Source organism: Amphibalanus amphitrite, unplaced genomic scaffold (genome assembly GCF_019059575.1).
Source record: "Amphibalanus amphitrite isolate SeventyFive unplaced genomic scaffold, NRLGWU_Aamphi_draft 001821F_arrow, whole genome shotgun sequence".
NCBI lineage: Eukaryota > Metazoa > Arthropoda > Thecostraca > Balanomorpha > Balanidae > Amphibalanus > Amphibalanus amphitrite.
Window position 1 is genome coordinate 84,376 of NW_024883314.1, and position 12,344 is coordinate 96,719.

The 12,344-nt window shown below is 46.7% G+C and overlaps 1 protein-coding gene across 1 annotated transcript; it reads left to right on the forward strand.

The window, feature by feature from the left end:
- The first annotated feature begins 2,640 nt into the window (after positions 1-2,640).
- On the forward strand, positions 2,641-4,325 carry LOC122375348 (innexin inx2-like). Its single transcript, XM_043354687.1, has one exon. The coding sequence runs from the start codon at positions 2,777-2,779 to the stop codon at positions 3,872-3,874; it is 1,098 nt and encodes a 365-aa protein (XP_043210622.1). The 5' UTR covers positions 2,641-2,776; the 3' UTR covers positions 3,875-4,325.
- The last annotated feature ends 8,019 nt before the right edge of the window (positions 4,326-12,344 follow it).

The window sequence follows — 12,344 nt, forward strand, 5'->3', positions numbered from 1 at the left end:
TCACGAACACTGCCAAATTCCGAGCAGCCAACTTTCAACTGCAATATCTGATATTTAGTGTAAATGGAGTTGGAATATGGCCAAAATTAAATTGACAACTTTTAGGTGAAAGGTGGTGATTTGGGTTAAGGGGCGAGTCAACTACTGGGTTATTTTGCACCCATTAAATGAAACTTCTGCTCCAATTCTACCCATTGAACCTCAATATCATGATCCACCTGTCCATCGCTAGGTATCCTTCCTTATTACATAGAAACTTTGAATGGTATGGCAATTTATAATTTTAAATGACAATATTTTTATGTTTCTTCTGTAGGTAGGTAGGTTGGTAGGTACACCAGACTGCTATGGACACTTTTCCAAGTTGGTGGGGCAAAAAACCTAATGTATGTCTTGGTTTGAGTCGTTTGATTGAGTTGATTGATTCCTTTCATTGTCGCGTTTGAGTCGATTGAATCAATTCCCGAAAACTGCTCTGACTTGATTGATTTGATTGGTTTCCCAAATTTGTCGTGATTGAATTGATTGCTATTGATTGAGTCGTATACAACCCTGGCTAAGAGACTAGGCCCAGGGTGAGCCTGGAGCCCTCGGATAACAGTGTGAACCCTCGGGGTCTGTGTCGAATCCCTAAGGACCTTACGTATAGGGACATAATAAACATGTGTTGCGGACCTCAGAGGGACACGCGAGCTGTGACCCCTCAGATGCCGGCTTGGGGTTAGCAAAGTCCATGTCGTCTCAAAAGTTTGGCTGAACTATCAGAGGCCAGTTAAGGCTCAGAGATCCCTGTATGGGCTTGGGCCCTCAGAGAACATGGACACCAGTGGAACTTTCAGAGGCTGGTTTGGGCCCTCTGAAAGCTTCTTTAGGGCTCGGTGGAGCTCCTTAGGAGCCTTTGTTTAAAGCAAGCTCATGAGCCCTGCGACACTTGTACGGTACCTACTTGAGCCTGTCGCAGACATTTGACGAGAGTTGAGAAAGGCCCCGAAGATTTCGTTTCACGCTTTGAACGAAAATTATGTCAGCACTCCTAAACTTATGAAAATCAGCTGTAAAATGTAATAAAGAACGAACTAGGAACATGGAATGAATTGACAACAGCATTGGCATTTCCGAGTCTGGACTCGGAGTCTTGAAGATTTTGGCGACTGCGAGTCAGACTCTGGTTTGAACTGCACGTTCCAACCGAGTCTGACCTCACAGGCATTCTCAGAAGGTACCCCCATTTTTTCCCGACTCCAAAATCTCATCGGATCTGTATCGATCTCAGGGGGTGCCCGGTCCGAGGTTGGGGGGGGCAAGCTGCCCCGCTTGCCCCCCCCCCCCCGTGGCGACGCTAATGACCTTCAGACACAGTTTCATTGACCTAGGCCCAACCGATGACCTCACAGTTCAGGTCAAAGGTCGCATTTTCACTGTTTACTGGCATTCCAAGAAATGTGTTGTACAATTGAGTAAAAAGCATGTTATTGAAAACGATCGATGGAAAATTGTTCGTCAGTCACATATTTTGCTATTTGAGGTCACTGCTACCAGGTCAGGTCACAGAGGTCAGGTCGCTGAGGGCTACAATATGAAAGTGTCGTGTGATACATGTTTTATGGTCCATTTTACATGACAAATGCGATATTGTGGGTTAGGCAACCTTTGAGGCCAGTTAGGTTACGTTCTGGTGAAGGTCATGTCAAGGTTCGGTCAAATTAGGTCAAATTTCAAAGTTGATATTTTGCATAAAATGGGTATCGATTTGATGCAGCACGTCACGGAGAGTTAAATGGTGGCCTTTGTTTTGCGACATATGGTCTGGAATTGCTACAAATTGAGTTTGAAAATTTGATATCATCAATTTTCAACAGTTGTTTTCGCTATAACTTGGCCAAATTAGAGGTATCGATCTTAAATTTGGTATAAATACAGAAGATGGTAGGGACTATCATATATATTCCGTTGTTTCGAAAGTCGAAAAACTTTTTAGATATTTGGCTCATGTAAAAAAAAATACTTTTTATTTTTAGAAGTCAAAATCCAAAAACTTTTAAAATCCGAGATCTCACTACGTCGTTGATTAGTCGAGTACTTCTTTCTTGCGGGGATGCAATGGGAGATGCAACAATGTACATTAGTGACTTGCCATCGTACTAGAGTTAGCATGTGCATGTGCATGTGCACAGGTGTGTGGTTTATTGTCGTTTTTATATATAAGCGGTTTGCATCAATGGTAACCGAATGTCGCATTTTACCGCTCGGTAGAATATATAATTGTCAGAGTGTTAAACAAAATATTCCGCTATCTGAATTGTGCGATGTCACCCAATTGCTGACGTGGACCCAATCTTGCCGACACCGTAAATAGGATTTGGCAGCACTGTCCAGAGTTACCGACAATAACATGAAATGTATTTTTATATAGAGTTACACGTCCCGGGCCAGCTAATCTCTCCGAATGTGTTTAGAGGCGTTCATGATTGGATGTTTTGCCTGAATGAATGAATAAATAAATATTGAATAACTATGAATCTTATCAAAGGCCCCGGAAGCGTGATGTCATACCTGGCAGAACGTCTGCCTGGTGTGTTGAATGCCATAGAGGCCCATAGAGGCCCAGCTCTGCCGGCTGTGCCGCGCTCCTGTTACTCGCGCTCGGACCAGTGCAGTGTCGGGCGGTCCTCTGGGCAGGTCGCCACGCTCCGCAGTGCTGCGGCCGAACCACCAACCTGCGCCGCCAGAATTAGTCGACCGCTGGTAATTCGGACCACTCCATCAGACCGACATCATGCTCGACATCCTTAAATCCGTGAAGGGTGTGCTGAAGCCCGAAGCTGTGTGCATCGACAACAATGTGTTTCGCCTGCACTACAAAGGGACCACAGCACTTCTGCTCGTATGCTGCCTTCTGGTCACGTCCAAGCAGTACCTCGGTGACCCAATCGACTGCATTTTCGACGGCGTCAAGGACAAGGAGAAGGGCAAGGCGATGGACACCTACTGCTGGATTCACTCGACATTCACCGTGCAGGTGCCGCCGAACCGAACGGGGAAAATCGGCGAGCAGTTCCCGTACCCAGGCGTGGTGACGCCACAGGAAGGCGACAAGTTTAAGCACCACTTGTACTACCAGTGGGTGGCATTCACGCTCTTCTTCCAGGCGATGCTCTTCTACGTGCCGCACTACCTGTGGCAGGTGTGGGAGGGCCAGAAGTGCCAGATGCTGGTGATGGACATGCAGTCCCCCGTGACGAAGGAAGAGGCGCGCCGGGACAGGCAAAAACTCATCACCAACTACTTCTCGCTTAACCTGCATCATCACAACTTTTACGCTGTGCGATTCTTCTGTTGCGAAGTTCTCAACTTCTTGAACGTCATTGCGCAGATCTTCTTCACGGACCTGTTTCTGGGCTACGAGTTCACGACGTACGGCTGGCGCGTGGTCCAGTTCGCCAACATGGATCAGGAGGACCGGCCCGACCCGATGGCGCTCGTGTTCCCCAAGATGACCAAGTGCACGTTCCACAAGTACGGGGCCTCCGGCACCGTGCAGCGCATCGACGGACTTTGTGTGCTTCCCCTCAACATCATCAACGAGAAGATCTACATAATGCTGTGGTTCTGGTTCATAGTGCTGTCGGCGTTAACGGGTATGGTGCTGCTGTATCGAATCGCTCAGGTGTTCTACCCGCAGCTGAGGCTCCAGCTGCTTGTGGTGCGCGCCAGACTGGCTTCGCACCATGACGTTGCTATCGTTGCGCGCAAATGCCAGATCGGCGACTGGTTTGTGCTGTACCAGATGGGAAAGAACATGGACCCAATCGCGTTCAAGGAACTGATCGGGAAACTAGCAATGCGTTTTGAGGGCAAGGACACGGAGAAGTAGCGGACAGTGATATGAAGATGACGTAGAATTGTGTTGTGGCCAAGGCGATCTATACCATATGTCATCCCGTTGGTGGCAGCGGATTGGTGTCGACTGTCGAGTGTTCTTTTGGCTGTTTTCCTCATTACGCAGCAATAGCGCTGGGTTTGGCGTGTGTAAAGTGTATGCATTACACAAGTGTTAACATGATGAGCGATGTACATGATTTGTCTCTTGTTGGCTAATTAGTAATTAGCTTATTTGTCACTGAAATACTGAAGTAGGTGTCTTCTTAACTGCAAAGAAGTCTCAAGTCTGAACCGGAGCGTCGAAAGAGGAGCTGTGTGGTAACTGGTAACTCTGTCGGAGTGCTAATGAAGACTAGACTTTTTTAACTGACCTGAAAAATGGATTTAATTGCGTACTTTTTATGGCTGATTAGGTATAGGTATATCAATGCATTGCCACACTGGTAAGATGTAGCTGATTACAATTTACAATGTACTTTGACTTTGACTTTAAAGGATTTCAGGACGTGAATTCTCTTGGTGAGGCCTGTAGCTCCCATACGTACAGGGTGGAAAGTAATTACGCGAACACGTATTTTCTTACAATTTCGGCCGTCAGTGGAGATTTTGTACGAACTCGGGCTGTCATGGAACATCATTGGTCGTGTTTGTTGTTGCCTCATCTATCACAAGTGACCTGACTTTGGACGATGACCTGGAATGTCTAAACACGTCTTGACTTCGATTGGTGCAGACGCCATACGCTGCACAAGACAAAACTGGACAAAGAGCACAATTTGGAGTTGCCAGTGAAAGCGTTTGTGATGATTTTAGCTGGACTGGAGCGGAAAGGATTGACAACGGTCTCAGTACCAACTATACTCAGTTATACGTTTGCTTGAAGCATAATTAACCCTCGCATGTGTGCGGCGTTTGCCAGCTTCTAATGTGTGGGGGGGGGGGTCGGTTGGACCCCCCCTTGCCGTTTGGCCCCTGATCGAGCTAGAGCTTCGCGGAAAAAAACGAGCGTGTTGCCCGTGACGAGAGGAAGCCGATGATACCCAATTTTAAGGTCCTAGGTAATTGGTTGACCTTCCAGGTCAGGTCAATGACCCAAAGTCGGGAAAATCGGGACCTGTTAGAAAGTCGTAAAGTGTGGCTGCTAAGGGGTTTTTCGGGGTGCTGATCGCGAATATCGTGTTAGTTTTGATCACAGATGATGTCTTGACGCATTTAGACCAGGTCGGGTCAGGTCAGGCCAGGTCAACCAGTAGGCGTCGTGACGGGTATTCGTAGTACGTGTCAACCGCCTCTGACAGCTTCGTAACATGTTACGAAGTCACCAAAACTACTTCGTAAATGTTCAAATGGTTGCTAAATTCGAATTCAGCTCCAAAAACTAGCCTAGAAACATGTAAAACTCGAAAAAGTGACCCGAGGTCACCAAAGGTCACCAAAGGTCAATGACCTGACCTGACCTTCAGGTGACCTTGACACACACGGGAGTAACATCAAATCACATGTTTGAACGTTTGAAACCACGAAAAGCTTGCAAACACGCGGCTAGTGCGAGCCGACATACGCGAAATCGCGATTCCGGCCAAACATGGTCTCGGAAAAGAGGTCACAGGTCAAAGGTCATTTGGGTCAGGGTCATGAAATTTTCAGGGTAGGTGTAAAATTGATCAATGCGAGGGTACTGAAAGTTTCGTCGCGATCGGCGGCTTTTTACGCGAGTTATTTGCGAAAAACCATGGGGGGGTCCATCCGACCCCCCCCCCCCTACACATGCGAGGGTTAACCCTCGCCCGTACTGGTGTTTTTCCAGCCGCGAACGTATAAGGGGGGGGGGGGTCCGTTGGACCCCCCCTCCCATGCCGTTTCGCCCATGATCGAGCTAGAGCTTCGCGGAAAAAAACGAGCGTGCTGCCGGTGACGAAATTCAATAACAAAAAAAAATCAAGGCACCGCTATTTTTCATTGCTACAGGACGAAAAAATATGTTTGCGTAATTACTTTCCATCCAGTAGTTCAGTTTTGAATTAATTATTTGAATGGATATCTCTGCCCATTGAAGTACAGGGTGTCTCAAAAGTTCGCTTACAGGTACCAGCCATGCTTTTTTGTCAATAATTCTGAATCAACATGAAATTAACAGTCGAAATTTTGCATGGGCATTGGTAACAACCTTCCTCAAGCAGCTTCATTGTTTTCAAGCGCATTCGACCCTTCATGAGCTCACAAAAAGGGTTCACCTCTGACCATGGATCAGGCACGAAAATGGAGGTCGCATACTCGGGTCGGCTGAGAAACTCTCTGCTTCACGAGTAATGGGAATGGTTAGGTCGGAAATGACACATGGCAACGTGTCGGCGAGGATGAGTACAACATGATGGTCATCTACTAAAAACGGTGGCTAAAATTTTTGAAGGACAAAACCATGGAGACTAACAGCGCTTTGAACGACCCTTGTACCGCAGCAGACTCGTACTCCGGAAAGCAGCTGAAAATGCAGTCCTAACTATTGAAAACTGACTAGAAGCTCACAGACAGAGGTTACCCAGTTTCAAAAATTGCAGGTCATCATAAAATAAAGACAAAATATCATTTAAAATTGTTTGTAATATCTATAACGGTAAATTTTGAGGGAAAATAATGCGAAAATCGTCAATGCCGAGGACAAGTGACCCTCCAAAAGTGTCAATTAATGTAAAGTTTTATCTAACGAAGTTTCAAGAGGCAGATCTGGTGCAAATAGCTTTCTTTTACACACAAAATCCGGACAAAACCGCACGATGGACAGGTTTTGGCCGTTTACAAAGCAGAACCTCTCCTAAGGAAAACACTCCGGAACCCAGCGAAGGTCTTGGCATTGGGAATGACGAGCGTTCGGGATTTGCAAATTTTGCAAAATATGTCTAAGAAACAGATGGCCGACACATTCTGCTACGATATGCTGCGAAAAATTTGCCCCTGGCACTTCCCATTTGTTCAGGAATGGGGTTGTTTTGAAAAGGAAAATGGTGCTTGGGAGGTCGGCGCCAGTCATTCATGAAGGAGTTAGCGCCAGAGAAGACCTACAAAATACTCACGGATGGTGTCGATGCAAGCTATCGGCTTTCAGGGAGAAGCGGATGTTGCCGGGGAGCTCGTCAAACCTAAATCCGACGCAGAAACTGCGGGGGATTCCCCTACAAGAGCTTGAAAGCTGGTAACCTTTTATCAGCCTCCGGCAGCTGACGGAGTGACGAAAATCGGTATGGGCAAATATTTTTGGAGATACAGCAAAGGGTTTGGTTTCCAACCTTCCGAATCAGTTGTCAAAGCATGCATATTTGTCTAGTGTACACACGGACACCAAAACCTTAGATTTTTGGCCGGTTCTTATATGCTTTATTGACATGGGAAATGTGTAAACGAACTTTTGAGACACCCTGTAGTCCAACAGACGGCGCAATTAATATATTCATTCTAGGCCGTTAGCGGCATACGTGGCTGGTTAGGGCGGCGGCCGCGGCCTGTAGCAGCGCTCATGCGTTGTGAAACATCAGCTGCTGTTGCAATGCCAGGGGAGCGGACTTAATCCTCGCCGGACCTATTGGTTTTCTACATACGCGCCGGCCGAGGGGGGTACGACACCCCTCGCCGTTTCGCCCCTAACGGAGTTAGAGCGTCGCGGAAAAAACGAGCGTGTGCCCCGTTGCGAGACGCAGCGATTGGTACCCGAGTTTAAGGTCTCAGGTCAACCGGTGACCTTTGAGGTCAGGTCAAGTGGCCCAAGTTACGGGTTCGGTTTGTGGCAAATTACTTCGTAAAAAAAAATGATCGCAGAGCCGCGATTTTGACAGCATCGTGTTCGCCTTGCTCAGGCACTTCGAATGGTATACTTTTTGTTTGGGTGAGGTCAACTTTAGGTGTTAACCTCGGGTCACGGTCAGGTCAGAGCCCCCAGGTCGCGAACTTGGTCGAAGGAGGTCATGTCGCATATCATTCGATTCGGCAGGTCTTTCCGAGTCCATTGGTGGCTTTCCCGACTCGCTAGCTCAATTTGATCAAGAGTTATTGACGAAAAAATCTTATGACCCTAGTGACGTCATAAATGACGTCACCCAAAGTCAACAATGCAAAAGTGAAGCATTGAAACTTGCAAGGATTGCATGAAATCACGATTCCGTGTGGTTGAGATAGTTTGATATCGTTCCCGGCGCCAAAATAGCAGTTTTCATTTTCCCCTTGACTTAAAATGGTGAGGTCACGAAAATGACCTGACCTCATATGACCTTTAGAAAAAATCCGAGATAGGCATACAAGTTGTGAGACTCCTAATGGATACTAGGTCCTTAAAGTTTCATCTCTCTGTGAAAGCTCCTGTGGCAGTGAGGGCATTGCGAAGTTGAGACATCTGAATTGACCGTGCAGATGTTCACTTATGACGTCATAGGTCAGTGACCTGACCTGACCCGAAAATGCGGTTGGTGTCAGAAGATCCGGCTTGAATCGAAGGTCAGGTATGCTAAGTTTTAGCTCTCTATCGCCGGCGTGTTCGGAGCTATCGCGAAAAAAACCTATGGGGGGGTGCGGCACCCGCCCCCCCCTCGTCCGGCGAGGGTTAAACGGACGGCCTGATGTTCTGTATTTGGATTGTTTTGTTGAAGAAGTGTCTTGGTATATGTATATTTTTACAATAACATAACTTAAATATCCGTCGTATTTGTTGTCCATTACCATAACAAAACGGCAAACAAACAAACAATAACGTGTTTGCAGCATGAGGACCGAGGTAGGCATTGAGCATCACACTGTTTCTTTCAATTTGGCTCGGACGGCGACTATACCCCCCGCCGCCGGTCACTTGCGTCACTATACTTCTGTTGGACGAACATTACCTTTACCAGAAAAAAAAAAACGCTAAAATAAGAGTCATTTGTATGATTTGCCGCCATTAAGTGTTCGCTTTATCTGCAATTGTTTAATTACAATATTTACGTACCTACTGCTTGCTACACAAATACATATTTTAATCCTATTGAAAGCCGTTCTAGAGGTGGAAAGATTCCACAAATCACTTGCACAATAGTAATATGTGTTATGATAAATCCCAAGCACAAAGGAAACACCGCTTGAGCCAGTTGATGCGCCTCTCCGGCCAATACCTTTCAATCTGACCCTGCTGGGGGAAAGGGTCTTTGAGCACCCTTCCAGTTTTTTGGCACATCTCGTCATACATCTATACTGCACATGCTGTGAAAATTTCGAACTACGGTCACTCAAGGTCACGTCACCAGGTCACGTCAAGTGACCTCACCTCCTAAAAAGTTTAACTGCCAGCCACAGTTACAGCGAGTGACTGATCGCTTTGAAAGTTTCAGCAATTAATACGAGCAAATTGTACCGGGCTTTTCACAAAAGTCGAACGAATTTATAATTAATATATTTTAGGTTGTGTCAGTGTTACAAAAATAAATCAGGTATCACCTGAATGCCTGGTAAAAAAAAAGAAATATTTTGTTTCAGGGGATTTTGACCGTCGGCGATCGCCTTTCTGAGCCACGCGGGACCTGTTCGAGATGACCCCCGTTTCGCTCGATGTACAGTTTACCCCGGCGCAGCGCGGCCGCTGTTGCAGCACGCCACGGCACGCACACGGAAGGTGGCAGGCTGCGCTCCACCGACCTCACTGCACCCTTCAGGTCTTTGGGACTTCCTGGGTGGTTTCGGTACACCTGGGACTTGAGGTGGTCCTACAGGAAAAAGTCCGGTGGGGTCAAGTCCGGGGAGCTCGCTGGTCACGGATGTGTCTCAAACCTCGAGATCACACGCTGACCGGAGCGCTCCTGCAGCCACTCCCGGTTTTCTTTAGCGGTATTGGCCGTAGAAACGTCTAGCTGGAACTATCGGCATTTGAGTGGTTCAGGATCTCTGCCCTGATTGTAGTCTGCAGGACACTCCAAAAATTAGTCAGTGTCATCCGGTATCGCTGACTGTTGACAGCCTGGGTAGCGCATCTCTCACACGAGCGACGTTCGCCGGGCTTCTTTGATTGAGTTTGCGGCCGGCGCTATGTTCTTTGAACCCGCAGTTAATATTTCCTCGAGCCAGAAACTTTCAACAATGTGGAAAATAGTATTTCAAGATGGTGCTGATGGTGCTCACTTTGCGAAAAAAAAAGATTGCGGAAGCTGTTGTGTTGAAACGACCAACTTATTCTGAAAGTAGAATTTCTTTGAGGTTTTTTGCGTCTTAAGACCACTATCTCATTTTTTGAACTCAACAAGTATGGTATCATATAAATCTTCTAAAAATTTGTTTTCTTTTCACGTGCATTTATTTCGTTTAAATATTGTTTCCAGTCCACTATCCGCAAAAGAAATTGGTCCGACTTTTGTGAGAAGCCCGGGATGTTTCGGACTTTTGATACTGGTTAGCTAAGGTCAGGTAAATTTAAAAATTTGAGACTTCTCTATAATAAGTTAACCCGCGCATGACTGGAGTATTTTCCATAACGCTGATTTCCATACGTGACTGGGGGGGGGGGCTCTACTGAGCACCTCCCATCCTATCTCGGAGTACTGGGCCGATCGTAAAATTCAAACGCCAGATGATAGCCCTGGAAAAACTGTCGAGCGAAACCTATTTTCATTGACTTCGATGTCACCGATGACGTCACAGGTCAGGTCAAAGTAAAAATTATTACTGTATGCCTGGCCTATTCAAATACATTAGCCAGAGGGGTGTGGTAAGAGTAACATGTCACCGGCTGAGGCGGGATCGGCCGACGCGGGAAACGTAGCAATCACAATTTTGTGTTTACACATTCATATTTCAATTGTTTACCAACCGATTTTCAAAATTCTTTCACCATAAGATTGTCTGTACATTTTTTAGTCTTCTCACAAAATGTGACGCGAATCGAACGTAATCAGCGGTAAGGAGCGCCGAGCGCGATGTAAAGACGGAACCGTTCCGTTCCGTCCCGGCACAGTCTACAATTCAGGCGGCGCGTAGCGGGTGGCGCCGGCTGCCGAGTCACCGCGTCTCCGCGGCGACAAGATGTTCACTTTACACCGCTATTAGTAGAACAGTTGTGAACCGATTTTCTTATTGCTTGCACGATGAGATGTGCAATTCAATTCTGGACAGGTAGCCATAATTAATTTCGCATTAATATTATGAGATATTGGCGAAAAACAGGAGGGGTGGGGCAAAATTCGCTCTTCTCCCTCCACTGCGCGTGCTAACATACGTTTGCATATGTGCCATTTTCTTCAAAATTTATGAATGGCCCACTCTAATTTTTTCACAGGTTGTTAAGAATATGGTATGCAATAAAATATATGAAAATGAGCCAAATCGAAGGTGGCGTGTTTTTTTTTTTGCTATTTAAATTGTTGTGCTTAAGAACAGAGTTAAGCAAATTTCAAGGTCATATATTTAAGTAGGTGCAATTCTAAACAAATGCTTAAGAAATTACCTAAACAGTAAGGTTTATTTCATTCAAATCAAACAAGTACAACCAAAGTTATGGTCATTCAAAAATAGAAAGATGCAACATTTTGTTAAAAATTTGATGCCCTATATTTAGAAGACCTGTGGTCAGAATGTGCAAAAAACATCAATGTAATGTCCGGGGCGACGCAGGAACTCGCTCACAAATTTATAATGAAATCGTTGATGGTAAGGTGCAAAACAGCCGATTTTTGTTCGATTTGACGTGGAATGCGACGTCATGCGACGTCACTAGAAGTGTGATATTGCAGCCCGTACAGCATTCTATATCGGGTGTGGAACGGGCCTCAGCTGGAGGCCCAGCACGGCCGGTCCGAGCTCCCGTGGCTTCAGTGTCGGTCCCAGTGTCGGGCGGTCCCCCGGGCAGTTCACCACGCTCCTCACCGCTGCGATCGAGCCGCCAAACCGTGCCGCCAGAAGCAGTTCACCGCTCCATCAGGCCGACATCGTGTGCTTGATAGTCAATCTCATTAATTCCGTCGTTGGTGCGATTAAACCACGCTCAACTCGTTGATGAAAGCCATGGTTGTGTGCAACGACAACATTGTGTTTCGCCTGCACTACAAAGCGACAAAACCACTTCTGCTCGTGTGCTGCATTCTGGTTACGTCCAAGCAGTACATCGGGGACCCGATTGACTGTACTTTCGGAGGCGTCAACGACAAGGTTATGGACACCTACTGCTGGATTCACTCGACGCTCACCGTGCCCAGCCGAGCGTTCGGGAAGCAGATTGGCGAACACATCCCACATCCAGGCGTGGTAACGCCCGAAGAAGGCGACGAGCTGAAGTACCACAAGTACTACACCTTTTTGCGTTGTTCGATGGCCAATCGTCATAACCATTTCGGCATCAGTTTGGACAAGCGTCATTCAGAATAACCCATCGGCGATGTGCATCACTGTTAGACGGTCGGCAAAACAGGCTGGACTCCATTTAACCATTCTGCATAACTCTTTGTCATTGAGCACAATGT